Source organism: Chlorocebus sabaeus, chromosome 10 (assembly GCF_047675955.1).
Source record: "Chlorocebus sabaeus isolate Y175 chromosome 10, mChlSab1.0.hap1, whole genome shotgun sequence".
NCBI lineage: Eukaryota > Metazoa > Chordata > Mammalia > Primates > Cercopithecidae > Chlorocebus > Chlorocebus sabaeus.
The window spans coordinates 78,667,300-78,688,675 of NC_132913.1; the positions used below are offsets into that span (position 1 = coordinate 78,667,300).

The following is a 21,376-nucleotide window of genomic DNA, read 5'->3' on the forward strand; positions in this document are numbered from 1 at the left end:
GAAATATCATTGCCACAAGTTGTATTTTCCAGAAATCATAGATTTCAAATGCTGTATTTGCTTCATCTTTCTGCTTGAGATTATTATTATTTTTTTAACCATACGTCTATTTCTTTCCTACTAGCTTTTGGAAATGCCAAAACTGTAAGGAATGACAACTCCTCTAGATTTGTAAGTATTTGTATAAGCATAAGTGTTAACACTAATATTTAGCTCATGTATGTTTAAACAACCAGTAGATGTTTAATATTTCTTAATACACACATTTTTAAAATAAGAGGAACATCATCTCTTTTGAGACTCAAAGTTCTATAAGGACTCTTGGTTTCTGGAATTTTCCTTTTGAATTCTTTTTGGAGTAACAAGCTATTTTTACCATGTTTTCTTGACGTCTTCTATCATAAAATCCCATACGCAATTTAAATGAGGCTATTTAGAGTAACACTTTACTTATCTGAGTTTGGTATTTAGAAATCAAGAATCAGAAATTAAGAGAAAGGTAAACTGGGTCTCAAGTTTAGGGTTAGGGTGCACCGTAGCCCTTGTCCCTTATTTAGTGGGTCTGGAAAGGATGGGATGTATTTTAAAATTAAATAGAGGTGAAGTCTATAGGCTTGGCAACAAATGCAAGCGTGTGGGGTGAGTGTGGGGCTGTAGAGTAGAACTGAATAATAAAAACCAAATCTGTTTGGTGTTTTGAGCTTGATTGAGTTGGAAAATGCTAGACAGGGTCCATCTTCCCAGCTTCATCCCCCACTACTCCCTGGCCTGTGCCTTGCATGTTGACAGAGTGGGCTCCTCCAGCCGGGCCATGCTCTCTGGTGCCTCTGCCCTTTACAGAGACACAGCTGCCTGAATGCAGCTGCAGGAAATATTGAGTCTGATGGTGGTGTTTTGAAATTGATGTATACATTTTTATAATAAAAGATCGTTTGTTTTATGAACCGTCTTCTCACATACATTACTGATTGCCATCAGGGACAATTTTGATGATCTTTTATGCCTTCTTACTTGAGACCCTTCCTGACCTTTCTCCACTTTCTTCTTTTAGATCCCATTTAGCTCTTTCCTCCTTAAGGTTATTTTGTGCTTAAGGCAGGACAGTGACCTCAAGTGGAGATAGTTTTCATGGTTTAGAAAACGGCAGGCTAAATAAGGTTCCTAATTCCAAGGCTGTGAATTTTTTCCGTCAGATTAGCCCCTTAAGTTGTTATAACTGATTTGATCCATGCCTTTTCCTGTTGTGGTAACATGGCTAATCTCATTACATAAATAGAATTAGAAGTGAAGTGTGGGCGATAGAAGTAATTCTAATGATCAAGCTCCTTTATGTGATACAGATTTTAGTTTTGCTGTTTGCAAATTATATGCACACACAGTATTTAATATTTGCAGATGTATTTAGTCTATAGACCATAAAAATGTAGAAACCCATATTACTTAAAAGGCTGTTACTTCTTAGTGATATTTGAAATCTAGTGAAAGGCTTGGCAGGTGATTTGGTTTATTAAGTAACTTCAGAGAAATCCTATTATAACATGGGTATTAGGATATGAGATTAATACCTGATTATAGGCTAAATCATTTCATGCCCAGTTTTTAGCAGTTTCTCTGCTTTGTGGTCTGTGACTTGACTAGTAATATACCTATGTTTTAATTTTATAGCAGGACTCTGCTGTATTTAAAGTTACTACTGTACATAACAGTGGTTTATGTACTTGTGCTCCGGGGAAATTGCAATTTCTTTGACTTGCAAACTAGTCTTTGTTGGTCTAGTTAACCTGGAATGAAATCCTTGACCTCTTCATAGAGTAGTCTGATAGACCCTGCTGTGTTCTAGTTAATGCTTGCTCATCATAGCTCACATTTTGAACCAGTGTTCCCATGGAGATGCCTCACAGGGTCCCCTCCCCACCACAGCAGCTGTAGTTTGACAAATTGAGCTATGAGTTATTTCTGAGTGGACTAGTAATGTGATCAGAACCCAGCTTTTGGCGAGTAATCAGGAAGTGGCTTAGTGGGAAGAATGTCATTCCACTATCAACCGAATTCTCAGGGCTGGCCACTAGTTGGTTTATCCCTGGTTGGCATCCTTTTCCATTCTCTCCAGTGTTTATTCTACTCTCCTCAAACCTCCTATTTTTTTACTCTCAGCTCTTGATGTTACGCCTACTTCACAGAAATCACCATCGTCATCATACAGGCCTTCAAACTGAGTTAATCCTGCTTCCTGGTGCCTAGCCTATACGTATGTCTATGTACGCTCCTTTTACCTAGGCTCTAGATTCTGTCGCCTCGTGTGGCCAGGGACCACCTTCTATCAAAAGGATCCCCTCTTACATGGTCAACCTCTGACTCCTTTGACAGAGTAACCATTCTTCCCCTCCTTTGTAGCTGCTTTGCCTCCTTGGTCTCCCACCTTCTTGGAGGTCCTCCCTGTCCACTCAGTGGCCTAGGCCACAGGACTGAATTTTTTTTGTTATCCTCTCTCATCTCCTGCATCCAACCTGGGCCTGTTACTGTGACTCTCCGGGTAGCTCTCAATTCTGTTTACTTTTTCTCTTTGACTACTTCTGCTTAAAGCCACCAACATTTCTCCACTAATCACTGTAGCCACCTCCTGTCAGCTACATGTACTCTCGCTTCTTTCCTGTTCATTCCATGCTAGCCAGGGAAATCTTGTAAATAGGCAGGTTTGATCATGGCATCCTTGTTTAGGAGCCTTTAAGGACAGGGCTTTTTTGTGATGAGAATATCTCAAAGTAATCATGTGCTCCAACTTCCCTCTCCAGCCTTGTTTCCCACTCATCCTCATGGTTGCCAATTCTTAATGCCTACTCCTTCCTGGTCTCCCACCTCCTTGCCCGCCTCACTTCTGCTGATACTTTGCAGTTAAGGTGGGGCAGATTTCCTATTCTCCCTTTGTTCCTGCTTCTTTGGCATAGCACCAGGACCCACTGTAGGACATATCCTCCTAGACTCGAGTGTCCGGTTGACCTGTCTCAATTCCCCCACTAGACAGTAAGCTCCTTGAAGGCAGGAGCCATGCCGTGCTTTCACTTGTGCCTACTTCAGCTTTAAAGAAGTGGTTGACAGACATATCCTTATGAATAAGTGCAGACCTAAAAGGGTAGATGACCCGTGATGATGAAAAAAGAGAAGGTGCAGGAGCATGCGTAAGCTGATACAAAGGCACAAATTGCATTGTTGACTGAGTTCCATGTGATTGTATTTCTTCTGCCTTACCCTCATTTGAAAATTAATGAGTTAAAGTAATTCTTAGGCTATGAAACAAAACTAAAGACTTTACTTACTAGAACCACATACACTTTTCCAAACAAGAAACATCTGTCACAGTTACTCTGTTATACTTGTTACTCTCTAGGCAATTATAGACCAGTTCTTTAACAATCAGAATATTAAACTCCATGTGTGTGTCTGTGTGTTTAACATACTGTCCATAAAGTGTAAAATGAACCTGTGTTATATATTGCTATTATAATCTGGGTGAAAAGCCAAAAAAAGGAATAATGATCAGTGTGCTTCTGACCTGTTCGTAACACATAATCTTGCATTTGATTTGAGTAGTTATAAAAACAGATCTCTGAACGTTTCAATTCATTTACTGATATGTTTCAAGTTCCTAGCAATGGCTTAAAACATATTCTGCAAATAGAAAAAGACTGTCTTCCCAACCAGTCTATATACACAGATGACTTATTTTTCTTCTGTTTTTATTTTTGAATTGAGTACATATCCTCCAGTAGTTTGAAAGATAATCTGAAATGGAAAAGTCACATGGTGGCTGAGAAGATTTGTTCCTAAATTAGCAGTGGGTTATATTAGCTTTGAACTAATGGGGTATTTAGTATGAATTATTTATGGAGGCATGTTGTTTTGCATCTTGGTTATATAAACTGTGTCTTTCTTAGTTACATTTAAACAAATGTAGAAAAATAAGGGCTTAGTCTGCTATTCTCTGAGAAGTACACTGAGTGAGTATTTTGAGATGAACTAGAAAATTCACAAAATCTTTCTTTGGCAGGGCAAATATATGGATATTGAATTTGACTTTAAAGGCGATCCGCTAGGAGGAGTAATAAGTAACTGTGAGTATTTTTCTTGAGTCCTTGTAAAGACGTTCAGAATACTAAAACATGTATTTATAGTAGAATAGTTTAGATACTTGTGTCTTTGAGGCATAAGAATATGTTTCCTTGCTTTATTTTTAAACTTTAAGCTTTGCATTTCAGATTGTTTTATAATATAATGTAATTTATAAATCTTTTTAAAGATCACTTAACATCTTTACCTTGGAAAAACTTTTTAGGAGTTTGCTAAGTAAATATTTGCCTTACTGTTTTTTATATTCTTTAGGTCTTTTTAAAATCCTATAGGTCTTTAAGGGAATCCTGTATGAAAAAAGATCCTCTAAGGGTTATTTTCTTTAACAAAATGTTTATGATAAAAAAGCAAAATATAAATAATTGGTTTTAAATTAATAACTTTTGGAGTAATATTTATTCAATAAAAGGAGTAGACCTGTACTTCAGTCTTACTTTGAGAAATGTTGCTTCTCTTCCAGTGTATTTAAGTGATTGGAATGTGATACACTTGTTAGGTAAAACAGATTTTTAAACTTTCTTTAGACATGATTTTTGACTGTGGAAGTGAAACATTCTATGTGAAAGGTAAAGAAAACAAAACAACAACAACAACAAAAACACAGATGAGGTCTGCTCATACTAGCCTAGGTGCCGAGTTTTCTAAAGTGGGTATATGAGCGCCACACAGGGTTTTCAGTGTCTCTTATAAAAATGACAGTGCTGTCAGTGCTTGGGAGCTGTGGCGCCCACGACACAACCCTGATGTCCCTGCTCCTCTTGACTCATGGTTGATTAGTTTGGAAAATGTAAGTTGATGACTCAGTGCTTTGTGCACCCCAGCCACAGTCTGCTTATCCTCTTGAGTCCTCTGGGTTTTTTGAGGACCATAGAACTGAACCTCTTCCTACCCCTGCCTGCCTCACCATCCCATGGTGCTATTGGGATTGTTAGAATGAAAAAATTTATGTTTAGACCTAAAAAAAAAAAAAAAAAAAAAAGAGTTGACTGAAGTATCCAAAGTGTGCACATTTATTTTTCTTATAACAGTGGCATTTTGTCTTCAAAGGAAATATTATGCTGAACCCCAAAGATGGTACCAGTGAAATAAGACCTGATCTGGTTGAAGAGGAGATGGGTAGCCCAGAATCCTGGCACTCTCAGATGCCACTGAGATCTTCCTGACTAGCCCTACCAGAAGAATGCCCTTTGAAAATTATTATTTAGTTAATTTGGTCAAACTATGCAGCTGATGTAAAAAAAAAATTTTAAATCATGATTCAGAGAGTAACCATCTAGGGCTCGAGGTTTCTCACCTTTAAAATGATAGGATTGAATTGGATGAATTCCATGGTTCTTCCCATTTCCAGCATTCTGTAGTTCTTAAATAATTTAATTTCTGGCTGGGCGCAATGGCTCATGCCTGTAATCCCAGCACTTTGGTAGGCTGAGGCGGGGGGGATCACCTGAGCTCATCAGTTTGAGACCAGCCTGGTCAACATGTGAAACCCCGTCTCTACCAAAAATACAAAAAATTCGCCAGATGTGATGGCATATGCCTGTGGTCCCAGCACAGGAGGTTGAGGTAGGAAAATCACTTCCAGCCTCGGGTGACAGAGTGAGATCCCATCTGAAAAATAAATAAATAAAGTTTCCATTTTAGTTTGCCCAACTACACACTTTTGTATGCCATGTGTTGGGATTGTCCATTTTTATAAGAATGTTTAATTATTAGAGAAATGCCTTGAAGAGAAAGTTTTAATATGAATTGAAGTTGAATGGGATAGTGCTACTTAAGTTAAATGATTTCATACACAAAATATGGGAATAAAAGTACTCATGCAAACTATGTATGGTATAACCAAAGGTAAATGATTATAACCCCTGCCAAAGTTGTTAGGAAAACTCCTTTTACAGTATATGGCAGCTGATCAGAGCTATCCAGCTAGTGGTGTGCCTCAGTTCACCATTTTAAGGAATGATTAGTATTTAGTCTGAATGATACTCATGAGTCTTTAGTGCTTTCTTTTTACAAGACAAATTAACTCTAGCTATAAAATTAATAAAACACTTTTTAAAAATGAGAGTAGGTTTCATATTGTTTTCATTACAGAACTTACAGCTGAACATTTTGGAATGATTTAATCAATATTACTCTTGAGGATTTTAGGAAAATAATTCAGGATAACTTTATTATAAGGATAAGAAAACAACTTTGGTTTTAAATTTTGAAGTTTAAGTTCTAAGCACAAATGTCTTGTCCCCTGATTCTTGCAGTATCCGTGGAGAATAAATATTAAACACTCAGTTCTTTTCCAATTAAGATTAATATATCTTCATGAATGGATTTCATATGGTGTTTGTTACCATTTGTTCCCACAGTGAAATTATATTGAAATTTGTGGTAGTGGGAACACCCTGGTATTTAAGAATATCCTTTGCTTTGGAGAGAAAAGGAATACATTAGTGGTAAGAGCAGGAAATTTCATCCTGTATAGAGAACTGACTCATAGGTGGTCATTGGGAGCTGCTGCCTTCTGGCAGAAGGGAGTTTAAAGCAGTGGATAAACCATCTTGTGTTCTCTCCAAACTAAAGAAGCTAAAAGTTAGCTTCTTGTAGCGTAGAAAAGAAGACAAAATTTGCCATTTTGTAGGAAGTATATTTTGTCTCCTTTTCTAGCAACTGCCTAGTGAAAGCATAGATTGTCATTGGCAAAAACTCTTACCTTGAAAAAGGCACAATATCCCTTGAGCCAATTGTGTACCCAGGAAGTGGAAAGGAAAAGAAAGCCCAGTAACTTCTCTCTCTTTTTGTAAAAGAGACAAATTAAGTCTGGAACTCACTTGAAAACTACATATCCCTAAGGTTAGTGTCTTTAAGAGAGGTATTAAAATAGAAGATGGTAAAACATTTGCTTTAATAGAGAAGATAAAATATAGAAACACATACAAATGTTTAGGTAATGTAAAATGATACTTCTACTTTGTTAAGGTTTGTTGGTCTGATAATATTTATGTTTTTGTATTTGGGGATTTTGCATCTGGTGTTACGAACTGGAAGCTTTTGGAAACCAATTTTTAAAGTTAATATCACAGGCATTTGGTGGCAGTTTAGACAGTGGAGAACATATGGTACAGGTTGCAAGGGATTCTATCTTCTAAAAGAAGAATAGCACAGAGAAATATATGCTATGAAGAAACTGTTATTTCAGACGTGCATATACCTGAGCGGACTATGGACGAGAGAGGTTGTCTTGTTCACATTACCATGTCACGAGCCTAGTGTAATACCTGACACAGTAGGTGTGTAAGTGCATATAAAGGCAGGCTCTTTTTTCCTTGTCCATTATTTGGGGCATACCTATGAGCCTACTTTTGCAACTCTTGTTGGTTTATCATGTGGTTTCCAGTGTCTAAACAAAAGACAGCAAATTACGTCATTCTCTGTGCCTCCATTTCTTCATTTTGAAATGAGAATAACTATAGGACCAATTGCATAGGTTGTCTTGAGGTGTAGATTATGTATTAGTATCTAAAGCACTTATAGTAGTGCCTGGTACATAGTGAACACTCAATAAATATTTGCTTTTTTCAGTATAGTTATTTGTTGTCTCTAGCCTTTCATCAAATACATGCTCTGTAAGGACAGAGCCTTAGCCTGGTTCATTACTAAATGACCAGCAACTAAAATAGTGTCGAACATAGGCTGGTTACCATGGCTCACGCCTGTAATCCCAGCATTTTGGGAGGCCAAGGCGGGCAGATCACGAGGTCAGGAGTTCGAGACCAGCCTGACCAACATGGTGAAACCCCGACTCTACTAAAAATACAAAAATTAGCTGTACATGGTGGCATGTGCCTGTAATCCCAGCCACTCAGGAGGCTGAGGCAGGAGAATCACTTGAACTTGGGAGGTGGAGGTTGCAGTGAGCCAAAATTGCACCACTGCACTCCAGCCTGGGTGACAGAGCAAGACTCCGTCTCAAAAAAAAATAATAATAATAGTGTTGAACACCTTATATGTATTTGTTGGATGAATTAATGATCACAGAAGTAATTATGTACAGTTGAGAGGTTTTTTTGAGAAATAAAGCTTCTGCTTTATTAGAAAATTTTGTCTGAGCCGGGCGCGGTGGCTCAAGCCTGTAATCCCAGCACTTTGGGAGGCCGAGACGGGTGGATCACGAGGTCAGGAGATCGAGACCATCCTGGCTAACACCGTGAAACCCCGTCTCTACTAAAAAATACCAAAAAAAAAAAAAAAAAAAAAAACTAGCCAGGCGAGGTGGTGGGCGCCTGTAGTCCCAGCTACTTGGGAGGCTGAGTCAGGAGAATGGCGTGGACCTGGGAGGCGGAGCTTGCAGTGAGCAGAGATCCGGCCACTGCACTTCAGCCCAGGCGACAGAGCCAGACTCCATCTCAAAAAAAAAAAAAAGAAAAAAGAAAAAAAGAAAATTTTGTCTGAATATTCTGTGCTAATCATTTAAAAATACTTCTAAATAAATACTTTTCCTAAATTCCCAGAAAGGCAAACAAAATTATTGGTAGTCAGACTTCTCCTGGTGCTGACTTTGTTCAGCTTGAAAAAAAAAAAAAAAATTCTGCTAATTATGAAGGGAGGCAAAATCCTAATAAAAAACAGTAATTAGGTATATAATAAGCTACGTTTTTCTTAGTGCTTTAGAGCCCAAGTTAATTTTTCCTGTACAAACACTGGAAACCCTTTCAGAACTTTAATGCAATATGTCTAGCTATCTTTAATGCTGATTTTATGACTTCAGGATACTGACTTTTGAGTGAAAACTTTGAAGTTGATTTCTTAAAATGCTGCAAAGTGCAGTGGAAGTGGGGAAAGAATTGTAATGTCATGGCATGCTAGATGCTTTAGATCCCTCAAAGCAAACCTGCAAATAGCAGGCTAAATGCTTTAGATCCCTCAAAGCAAAGCTGCAAATAGATAGAGAATCATGTGAGACCACGGCTGTCGGAGCCCTGAGGTCGATGTTCATATCTTTTTTCATTTACTATAGTATACATACAAAGTGAATGAATGATTTGGAAGAAGACATTTGCCCCACTTTTTTAATCTTTAAAATTTGTCATGAGTGAACCTTCCTAGTTGTCAATCTTGAGGGTTATGTTGTCTGTTTCCAGAAAAAGTATAGAATAGATTTTAGAATATATATCCCAATAAGTAAGTAAACATAAGTTCATAATCAGAATTTTCCGCTGAAACTACCATCTGTTATGCCCATGCCTTCACTGGTTGTTTGGTACTTTTTCTTCGGGAGTGATTAAGACAAGAGGAAAAAGGTAGATAAATTATAGTTGCTTAGATCACGGGCACATGCTTGTTGTTTAATGTATCCTTTTGCTTTACTGAGGAGGCATAAATTCACTGCAAGAACCTAAATGCCGCTGAGATGCTTTTTTCATAATATTCGTCTTGGAGCAACTGGAGAGGAGGCACAGGGTCTCTGTAGCCATCAGTTTGAGTGATCATCTTTCAATCAGGCTTTCATTGTCTTTCTCACTTCACAAGACAAAGCTGATTTTTTTCATAATTAGTCTTAATCAAGAATTTGGACCACTTCTTTTTCCAGGAGAGGAGAGTATACATAAAATAATGAAGCTTTTATCATACTATCTAACCCTTTCTCTGTTACATCCCAAAGTATGTGATGTGATTTTTTTTTCTTCTCAACCAATACATGTCTTTTTATTTATTTGTCTGTTAAAAAAAACTTCATCCTCCAGCAGGTACAGTCTTAGACTATTTCTTTTACACCTTGTGCCTTGGGGAGGCTGTCTCTGACATGCACAGGCACTATATGTGTTGTGGACTAGCTGGTAATGAGTCGAACTAGGAAAGCCCCTACATGACGGCCAGGCTCCGTGTTGATAGTCAGCGGCAGGGCAGTAGGGCAGGGGGGCAGGTTCTGATTTGTTATTTCTTTGTCCCTGCCCCCTTAACTTCCCCATTAGAGTGGCTTAATATGTTTATCTCTTTCCTTAAAATGGAAATTTATGCTAAATTTAATATAAACTTAAACTCGTATCTCGTGAGGAGGATGTAGGTGCATTAGAATATCTAGAATATCTCTTCTATACTGAATATCCAGTGTCTAATAATGACTCTTCTTTACTAAATCTTGCTAGCAGAGGCTCAACTGGTGGTGGTAGAAGTACACCTAAGGCAGAAGAGAAGGCTGCAGAAGTTCTGCTTTGACTTAATTCCGGGGCACATTTAAGTAAATTAAAATAGTCAGGTGGTGAATCCCTATAGTGAATTGAATTTATGTTCTCTACTTTGAGTAATTATTTGGTATGGCTTCAAGCTGTTAGATTATGTTGGTGCATGCACATTTAGGGGAAGAAAACCAATAAGGAATGGTCTTAAGCGCGAGTAAATTATTTGGGGGCAAACATTTTCCCTGATTACTTTTCTACCTGGAAGCTTGTGACTTACGAGAAAAGTCATAAAGAAACTGAAATTGGAGGCTCTAGAGTAATAGAGTAAGCATTTTAAGTGGTAAAACCTTCAGCTGCTTTGTAATAAAAGATTCCTCATCTTGTGATTGAGTTGCTTAGGTGAATTCATGTATTTATACAAAGTACAGCATTTCCAAGTGTTTAAGGACATAGCTTTTTTTTTTTTTTTTTTTTTTTGCTGGAAAATTGTAAAGACTGTAAGCATGATCCCTAGTCACCCAGAGCTTTGAATTCTGGCTCTATTGCTTTTACCAAGAGTGGGATGCGAGCCTCATTTTCTTATCTGTAAAATAGGGGTTATAAAACCAATCTCAGGGAAGGTGTTCAGGGTTGAATATGATAGTATCATGTTTCACATTTGAGTATGAGAGTAATCACTGATGATTTCAGTGTGCGCAGTTCACAAAGTACATTTGGCCCGCATTCCTTTTTACATTGCACACAAGTGAATATTATTCTTTAACTTGGTAGTTGTTATCTGCTGAATCTTACAGCCATTGCCATGTCTGCACTCTGCAATGTCCATGAGCATTTATTCAAAAGGTGTCAAACACTAGACTGGCCAGTGTGTTGCTGTTGCACAGTGTAGTGTTATCATGGGCTTTTTGAAGGTGTTATTTCATGTCTTGACCTACTACAGTTTGCTTTTGTAATGTGATTGTGGTTTTTTGTTTGTTTGTTTGTTTGTTTGTTTGAGACAGAGTCTTGCTGTGTCGCCCAGGCTGGAGTGCAGTGGGGCAATCTCAGCTCACTGAAAGCTCTGCCTCCTGGGTTCACGCCATTCTCCTGCCTCAGCCTCCCAAGTAGCTGGGACTACAGGCGCCTGCCACTGCACCCGGCTAATTTTTTGTATTTTTAGTAGAGACGGGGTATCACTGTGTTAGCCAGGATGGTCTCAATCTCGTAACCTTGTGATCCGCCTACCTCGGCCTCCCAAAGTGCTGGGATTACAGGCGTGAGGCACCGCGCCCAGCCCCCCTGTAATGTGATTGTGGAAGTGCTGCTAAACAATAGCTTGTCATCATTACAAGGTGCCACTGTAAGGTGAGAGGACAGCAGCTCACCTCGTCCCACTCACAAAGGCCTTGGCATCTCACTGTGAAGAGAGCTGCTGCTGTTGGTTTGGGTGGCAAGAGCAGCCAGGAACACGTGTGACTTTTGTAGGCCAAGTGGAAGGTCAGCATGTGTCCAGCTGGTGCCAGGCTTCTTCCCAAATCGCTGGCACATAGTGCGTTAGCAGTAGATGACCTGTTTGAAGGAATTTGTGTATGAATGGATGAAGTCAAATGTAGCGTTTTTATTTTTTATGTAATCAAGCCACTTTCTTCTAAACTGGAGGAATTTCCTATAAAAATTAGCTTTTCAATGAAGAATGTGCCCATGTCCTGTGGGTTTTTTCTTCTGAAACTGTTACAGGATCCCACGGAAGCTCAGTCACATGATAAGTAAAATCGTACTACATCTTTAACATTATGTATTTAGTCTATCTTCTGCTTTGCACGTCAGTTTTTGCATATTAATTGACTGAAACATTCCATTTTTTAGAGATGGTAATTATTACACAATCCTTTTTTCCCTAAGTTATATCCCACTTGTACTTTTCAACCTTTGGGGTTTTTTTGTTTTGTTTTCATGTTTTCTAAATATGAAGGCTTCATTATTTTCCATCTATGATTTAAGGACACTGGCAGTCTTCCAAGTCATATGAGAGCCGGGGAACATGAAAAATCTGCAGCATCCTGTGCCTAATAATTTTTGTACTTACATATTTTTGTTCTTTTTCAGTTGGCTTAATTTTTTATGCTTTCTTACGCTGCATCTCTTTATTCTTACAATCTTACGTATTTGGAGCACCCTAGGACTTCTCATTCATCAAATATATACCCTTTCACTCTACCTAAACTCCTCCATAAATGCTGGTGTAGGTTCCAGAAATACGAATTAAAAAGTTGAATGATCATTCCTAGATTAAATGGCACATCATTCTCTCCCTTACCAAGCATTTTTCGTGATGTTTTAGATTGCAGCCTGATTGGGGGGACATCAAATTTGTGTGTTCTCTAGAATTAGTGCTCAATGATGACATTACTAATTTGGAATTTTGTAGTTGAAGTTTGCCTTTGCCCACAGCCTTTTGTATCACTAGTCAGTGATAAGCAGGGCTCCAGGCAAGAATATCCTCTTCCATTGTACTTTGCCTCGTGCTGTATACTGCCATAGTGATTCCTTTCTCGTCCCTCCCTTCCTTCCTCCTTCCCCATTTGAAAATTTGGTAAAACCTCAGATTTATGGGTTGAAAATTATCTGGGGTCAGTGAAAATATAATATCAAATGACACCAAATCAATGAGAACCATCTTTCTCTAAGACTTCAAGATATCCACAAACTCTACTTTGCATCTCCCAGGTAGTGGGCCATGTGAGTGCAAGAGTCCTGATTTCAAATGCTAGTTCCACAGGTTGCCAGCTGAGTTATGTGAACTCCTAAACTATCGTGTTTTCAGCTGTAGAATGATACCTTATAAAATGGTTGGGAGGATTCAGTGGGATACTATCTGTAAAGCAGCTAGCACATAATAAAGATCTCAAAGTGTTAACTAATTTTTTATTATAATTACTAGGTAGACTCATAATTGAATGGCTGTATTTCATTGCTTACATTTGTAATGTTACATTTTCAGGAATTTAATGTCATCATAAAAAATCAAGAGCATTATTAAAATAAAAATGATATTATCTTTAATCAGTGTGTTGAATGTAACTTATTTATATATTCATTATTTAAAAAGAATGTGACCTGTGTAGGATTTTCATTAGGTGAAAATGAAACTCAATGTGATTTTCATTAGAGTTGTGCTTCTTCCTGAAGGTAGAACTGAAAATATAGCTTCCTTTATTATTTCATTTTATTAATGCATAATAGAAAGTGAAAAAGAAAGTGAGAAGGAAAAAAAGCATGGTGGATTTGAAGGTGAAACAAATGCAATACTATGATTTAACTCTTCTCTTTAGATCTTTTAGAGAAATCTCGGGTTGTTAAACAGCCAAGAGGTGAAAGAAACTTCCATGTGTTCTATCAACTGCTCTCTGGTGCCTCTGAAGAGCTCCTCAGTAAGTCTCTGTTTCTGTGTTGTTGTTGTTGTTGTTGTTGTTGTTGTTGTTGTTGTTGTTGGAGCTGGGAGTCTCACTATGTTGCCCAGGCAGATCTCTAATTCCTGAGCTCAAGTGATCCTCCTGCCTTGGCCTCCCGGAGTGCTAGGATTACAGGCCTCGTGCCTGAATTGTTCCTGTGTTTTAATTTTCAGTGTCACAGCACTTTCTGACGCATTCTCTTTAAAACATACTCCATATGCTTTGCCCCTTCCTTCTCAATAATTTTCCATGATTCTAGTTGAAGCGAAGAACATGGTGTGTTTGTTTCTACCACACCCCAGGGTATGTGTAATGTTCCTGTACATCACCAGATACTGTGCCATACATCTCCAATGTGTTGAGGACTGTGCAGATGATTCAGTCGACACAAGTGGGATTTCAGCAGCTAGAACTACCTCAGTCTGGACTTGGCCAAAGCCAATTAGTAGGGCAGGGACTGATCATACATTTAAAATATAAAATGGAAGAATATGTTTTTTTCTCTTTGGGGAGAGAAAATTATCAGTGTTCTAATTACATGAGTACAATTATATAAAAACAAATTGTTAGGCGAATATTTAAAAATAGTGGAGAAGACATTTTGCAGTTGATACAAGAGATAAAAATCTGGCCTTTGGAATTTTAGAGAATTAGCATAATTCCACAAAGATACTATCTAATAGCCAATAGCTAAATGATGAAAAGTAGTGAACAAATAGTTCGAACAAGAAGAGCTATGAAAAGTCAATACCACTTAGGAAAAGTCATCTTCACTAATAATCAACAAATGCAAATTAAAACAGCCCTGAAGTATCTACTGTGCATGTATTAGCAAAAGTTATTAAGGATCAAGCTAGCAGAGTTGTCACTGATCTGCTTGGAGCTGGTGGCATACTGATCTGCGTAGAGCTGTGGGTGTTACTTCAAAGTGAGGACCTCTTACAGTTAGAGGCTGCCATCCAGTCACGCCACTTTTTGGACCATATTCCAACAAAATAATTCAAATGAATCCAAAAAACAATTGGTATGAAGACATTTATCACTGCCCTATATTTATTATTGTAAACTAGAGAGAACCCAAATATCCAATGGTGAAGGAATCACCAGGCAGACATCATATGTTATAATGAAATAATACATTGAAGATATTTTTTATTATAAAAACTCAAAAGAGACTTATCTAGATAAGTGTAAAACAAAGTGTGCTATCACAGTGATAAAAGTCATTTTAAGAATATGCTGTTACTGATATTTGGGTATAATTTTTGTTCTTTTGATTCAGTACTTAATCCCAAAGCCATTTTACCAATGTGAACAAGATATCAAAGGGAATGAGATATTAAAGATTGGATTTATTGAAGCAACTTAACAACTTGTGTCTTTGATTCCATAGATAAACTTAAGCTTGAGAGGGATTTCAGCAGATATAACTACCTGAGTCTGGATTCGGCCAAAGTGAATGGCGTGGATGATGCAGCAAATTTTAGAACCGTGCGGGTAAGATGTAGTACTTTCATCAAGCTTTAAATTGCATGGCACTGCATTGCTCAGCGGGAACTGGTAACAATTCTGAGTTTTCTTTAAAGTGTAGCTCATTCTCCCTAAGGTTTTAGAATTATGCAAGAATTCTATTTTTGTTACTTTGATTTTTTTACTAGCTCAAAAATCACACGAGATTGTGAAGGCCATGCTTTTATTAGAGCGTGTGATTTTACCATTTATCATAAGGAGCTTTCTTATTATATTATCCTGGGGTTTGACTCCTTTAAGGTTATTTTTAAATTCCAAATGTTTTTTATGGCAAAAGTTAATTTCCAACTGCCTTTGGATCATGTTAAATCAAAACTATTTTTGAGACAGAAAAAATCTCATTTTTATACAGTTTTAGAAACTCATATATAAACTAGAGTGATTAGCTTTCCACATTCATTAGAAAAGATGATTTTAAATAACACTATACTCTGTTTTCTGTCTTAATGTGTGATACACTTGACATGATATGGTAACTGGGATTTACTTGCAAATGAGACAGCTGTGGTGATGGGGAAAGGGGAGAGTAGGATGAATTATAGATAAAACAAAATTGGCATCCATTAATTGTTGAGGGTGAGTGAAAGGACATGTGGGTTCTTTCCCTGCTCTCTCTACTTTTGTATATGTTTGACAACAATAACAAAACCTTGCATTATTCCCATTGCTATGTAGCCTAGCCATTTTTAAAAAGCCAGCTGTTCTCAAAAAGAAAGTATCTCTTAGAGTATGTCATTTTAGAAAACTATATAAACATCTTCATATGGAAGCAATAGTCTGTTGATCCCTGGACATGATTTTGTTTAAACCTTGAGTCCAAGACCGGTTTTAGAACCACTTTCCTTGGCACGTAATTGGCACTCCGTAAAAATTTATGAATGAACAGATGCCTCCTGTTACCCAGTATCTTGGGCTGGGCACTTCAGCTTTGCAAACCACAGTTTTTCTGATACGTAAAATGAGTGAGGAGCTTTTCTTTGTATGGAGTTGTGCAAGTTGGTTTTGTTTGTAGTAGCAAAACCTCAGCGTAAAAAAAACAACATATATACAAACTGAGCTGCTGTGGTTGAAGTGGAGGTGGACACCCAAGGCTCTGCTCTCATCCCCCTGTTTCTTCTGTCTTCCTCTTTACATGCCCCCCAACCCCCGCCACAGCACCAGAGGTCCCCCAGGGTCCCTCGAATCACAGTTGGAAACCACTGAACTCGATATAGCTTTGTCTTTATGGGGTTTTTCCCCCAGAAATAAATCTGTAATATGATTCATTTAAAAAAAAAAGAACAGAACAGAAAAGAACTCCGTTAAAAAAAATAGTTGCTTTTTTTTTTTCTCTCCCCAGAATGCCATGCAGATTGTGGGCTTTATGGATCATGAAGCTGAGTCTGTCTTGGCGGTGGTGGCAGCGGTGTTGAAACTGGGGAACATTGAGTTCAAGCCTGAATCTCGAGTGAATGGTCTAGATGAAAGCAAAATCAAAGATAAAAATGGTACATCCGCGGAGAATCAACTTTGTTTAGGAAACTTGCTTTGAACTTCTGCCCAGTTTTTAATGTAGAAAGTAAAACTTCTGCTTTGCATTGGTGTGAGAAAGCTTTCTAATGAAACTGAGCAGAAATAGAACTATGGCTAAGCTTTGTTTTTTGATGTATACATTTTATACTGATCTGTTTGATTATGATTTAGAAAGAACATACTAAGCCTTCAAAATTATTATTAGCAGCACATGTACAGTCACTTTTTGTGTCCATCCCCCACCTTCCCACAGAGTTAAAAGAAATTTGTGAATTGACCGGCATTGATCAATCAGTTCTAGAACGAGCATTCAGTTTCCGAACAGTTGAAGCCAAACAGGAGAAAGTTTCAACTACACTGAATGTGGCTCAGGTGGGTGAAACATAATGTACAGAAGAAAGTTTCTTAAAAGTCTGTGCTATTTTCATATAAGTATAAACAAAGATTTTAGTTTACAGGCTGTTATCTCAATCATTGTACTATGTTTTAGGCATTGGCAACAGAGCAGTAAACTAAACAGATAAGGATCCCTGCCCTCATGGAGCTTGAAATTCTGGTAGAGGGAATTAGATAATAATCAGTAGACATAAGAAATAAGTGCTGTAGCAAACTAGCCCATGGTAAGATCAGTGAGCTCCCTGGGCCAGGGAAGGAGACTCGAAGTGAGGTGGGAGATGACTGGAGGGTTTTGAGCAGAACAGTGGCATGACTGCCTTGTTTTTCAAAGGGTCACTCTGGCTGTGATGTGGAGAGCAGAGGGTCGGGGAAAAAGGAGTGAAAGCGAGGCACCTTCAAGGAGATGTGCAATAACCCAGAGAAGATGGTGGCTTGAACCAGGTAGTTGCAGTGGAGTCAGTGAGAAGTGGTCACATTGTGAATGTTATTTGAGGGTAGAGGCAACAGGACTTGCTGGTGCTAGCTGGTTTAAGAGAAAGAGAACAGTCAAGGGTGATTTAATGTTTTGGCCCAAGCAACTGGAAACATGGAGTTGTCATTTACTGATTTGGAGAAGACAGCGGGAGAAGACAGTTTTGAGGTCAAGTGGCCAAACTGGCCTCCCTGCCTTACTTCTTGAACCCCCTCTACCCTTGATATTGGGGCCAGTGAAGTCGTTAGTCTTTCTAAGACACAAATCTGAGCTGCTGCCTTCTCTCCTTTTGCTTCAGGTTAAGTGGGTGGATGTTTGGATGGTTGCATGCCTGTGTACATACATGTATACCCAGGCAGCTTCTGCAGTCCCTTTCACTAAAACCCTTTGTGCTATGCTCACACATTTTCCCACCAGTCAATGACTCAGACTAGAATTAAATTACTAACTTAGGACTTCCACTCAGGCCCACTTTGTCCAACTGTATTCCTTGTTGTCTCATCCTCCTTATAACTATCCATAAAGCCTCCATAAATAGTAGGGTGGAGCCAGGCTTGCTCTCTGTTGCTGAACCAGCCTTTCCTACTATAATGCAAGAATGCCTTTGTGTCCTTAGCTTTCAACATTGATATCTTATTTTAGGTGAGTTATTTTGGCTGTGGTAAATACCATAACTTTATATATATGGAAATTTGGTTTGTAGCAATCCTTCCCTAGCTATAGCCATTGCCTATCCTTCCTCCTAAATTACTGCTTTTGCTGTCATATCTGTCTAAGTCATCCTCACTAATTCACAGTCAGATATGGAGTAGCTTACTTAATTAAGAAAATGCTGCTGAGAGCCTGTACAGCACAAGCCCACACATAGGCCATGAGTAGGGAAGTAAGGGATTAGGGAAGACCTCATGGAGACAATCAAAGGATTTAGATGTGTGAAGTATGGCTGAAAGGGCATATCAAAAAGAAAACATTGAGAAAAGCCAGGTTTGAGAACCTGGATTGATCAGGCTTGGCTACAGCTCTAGCTATGTGAAGGGATTCAGAGCAATGTGGCTGGAGAGGTGAAGTCTGCAGTCAGAGTGGCAAATCTGCAACAGTAATTCTTAAACTTGAACGTGCATCAAAATCACCTGGTGGTTTTGCAGACCTCACCCCCAGGGTTTGATTCAGTGGGTCTGGGGTAGGACTGAGGAATTTGCATTTCTTATAAATTCAGAGGTGACGCTGCTGCTGCTGCTGCTGCTGCTGCTGCTGGTCCAGGATCACATTTTGAGAGCCACCAAGTTTGGACATTTTCAGTAGCCAGAGTGGGAATTGTTAAGTCTGTAAGGAAGCCATGAAAAAGCCTGTATTGTTTAAGAAGGCCCTTTAGGAATATGTATATTTTGGGTCTTTTTAAAATTGTGTGTTTTACTCTTGCTTTTTTAAATCATCCTTTATGGGAACCAGGCCCAGGTACCTCTGACTTTCTAAGCTTATTTTAGGCACCTTACATCACTGAAGAAGACTTTCCACATTTTCTTAACCTTTGGCATAAAAGAATTTGGCTAGAGATCCTCAGCTATTCGGCTCGTTAGTCAACTGAGTTTTTTGTTTTGTTTTGTTTTGTTTTTTATGTAGTATTCAGAGTATCTGGTTCCACTGATCTGTTGCCTGGGAGGTTTTGATTTCTCTGAAAAGTGATTCGTTTTACTAGCCTTTCCTCATAGTTTCAATTCCTGGGCCCCAGCATCACCTTTACTGCCCCATGCCTCCTTTTCCCAAGGCGTTTAGACCTTTCTTTAGATAGGAGGACTAATACTGAAATAATAGAAACTCAAGACAAGAGTTTTTCAGCTTCTCCTAAACACTCTTTCCTTGGCTTCTGATGTCCTCTGAAATCTGATCCCACACAGCTTACCTCAGTTTATTCCTTGCTAGTTCTCTGTTACCTGGTGCCTCTGCTCCTGCCTGCCCGTCGCCCTCCATGCCGTGCTCATTCCTTCTGCCCATCTAAATGCTCTACCTGATTGTGCCCCATCCAAGGAGACTTCTTTGATCAAATAGGCCTCCTGAGACACCCCCCATCCCATCAGAACCCCCTTTTCTTTGCAGTTTGGCACCTGCCCTCTGCTTGTTTCCTCTGTGTTAGTTTGATCTCCTTAGCTCACCTCTAAACTCCTGGACGGTGGACCCCATGTCTGTGCATCTCTGTCTGAGTCTCCACCTTGCTTGTCTCTTGCCGTCCTGGACCATGCCTGTTGTTACTGTCCATGTCTGCAGCACATTCCACCTGGACTTTTCCTCTGTGAGTTCCGTGCACCTGCAGAAGTGCATGGTCTTTTCATAGTGTGCTTTGAAACTGAGATGGTGAATTAGTGCACTTTGAGGCTTCCCTCATTTCTACACACCATATTAGTGGTCCTTAAGTGGGAATAGACATTCCTTCCCTTACTGCTTTATAGGATATTGTTGTGGAGATTCGGTGGCATGAATCAGGCTCAGGAAGTCAGGGGCGGCACATTGGCAGCTAGGTGGCAAATTGGCAGCCCCTAGGGCCAGGTAAAGCTCAATATTTTTAGTTGACTAAAGGGTAGTATTTTCTTTGGTTTTGTTTGCTCTTTAAATGTTGAATTTGAGTGCCTTTAGCCTGGAATGCATCCTCTAACCCCAACAGAGAGAGCCATCATTTCCTGTTCATTTCTATCACACAGTCCCTGGAAGCATTTGAGTTTGAGACCCCTGGAATAAATATTGTTGAAGGAACCAAAGAAGATTAATATTGGCTGTTAATACACTTTAAAAAATATAAAGCAGTTTACCAGAAGAAATTGTCACTGTTAGTTCAGTTGCTTATTGAAATGGTGGCTTGTTGAAAGTAGACAGCATATAACTAAAAAAGCTGGATGACATTAAGATAAAAAAGGGCTCATCAACAAATACATGGTGTTTTGAGATAACTTCAATTCATAAGAAAAAGGAAAGGATTTGGAAATTATCTAGGCTCATGAGGTAGTAGTAGACAAAAAGGATACTTCAGAAAGCAATAGAAGTACATCTGTAGTCTAACTGTGTACTAGGCATTATTCTAAGCACTTAAATGACCTATTTTAAGAAAGTAAAAACTAGAAGAAAGGGTACTGGGGAAAGATGCGCCTAAATTATATTCTGATTTCTCTGTTTGAGCATTTGACATGCATTTTCTACTATGGAAGCATTCCCTCCCTTGTTTGTTTGTTTGTTGCCAACTCCTAGGTATATTCTCTAACCCTAATTGGAGTAGGGAGGGAGGTTTGGAATTCGCATGGAAATGTCAGATGAAGGGAAAAGGTGTTATCTTCAGCTGTGTTATGTTGCCAGGGAAGTGAATGTGTTAATTAAAGTTGTTACATTTTATTTAGGAAGAAATGTAGAGAAAGTATTGCCACATAATCTAACAAAAGTTGTGCTTTTTGTAAAATAAAAATGTACTGATTAATTTTAACAGTAATACCCAACTTTTTACTTACAAGCAGCAAAATACACACATATGGCCAGCATGTTGAAAATAGAAACAAAACCTTAAGCTTTTTCTCTCCCAAGGCCAGTTCCTTGTTAGGCTGCTGACACCCAACCTCCAGGCCTCCCCAGGATGCTGGTATTAAACATCTCATTAGTACTTACCTACTGTATGCTCTGGGCACTTGGTACATTTAAGCGTGTTTAGATTCTGCTGTCCAAACCTGACTTTCTCCAGCCTTTGGATTCCAAGAGTCATAGAG

At 38.7% G+C, this 21,376-nt stretch overlaps 1 protein-coding gene across 5 annotated transcripts in view; it reads left to right on the forward strand.

Annotated features, from left to right (window-relative positions):
* The window catches only part of MYO1B (myosin IB), a 178,389-nt gene that overhangs the window by 101,208 nt on the left and 55,805 nt on the right, over positions 1 to 21,376 (forward strand). For all 5 annotated transcript variants that reach the window (XM_007965683.3, XM_038000623.2, XM_007965686.3 and 2 more), the window contains exons 6-11: positions 125 to 171; positions 4,046 to 4,109; positions 13,607 to 13,705; positions 15,120 to 15,223; positions 16,596 to 16,743; positions 17,022 to 17,140. In XM_007965683.3, coding sequence (XP_007963874.1) covers positions 125 to 171; positions 4,046 to 4,109; positions 13,607 to 13,705; positions 15,120 to 15,223; positions 16,596 to 16,743; positions 17,022 to 17,140 — 581 coding nt within the window. The remainder of the gene's footprint in view (positions 1 to 124; positions 172 to 4,045; positions 4,110 to 13,606; positions 13,706 to 15,119; positions 15,224 to 16,595; positions 16,744 to 17,021; positions 17,141 to 21,376) is intronic.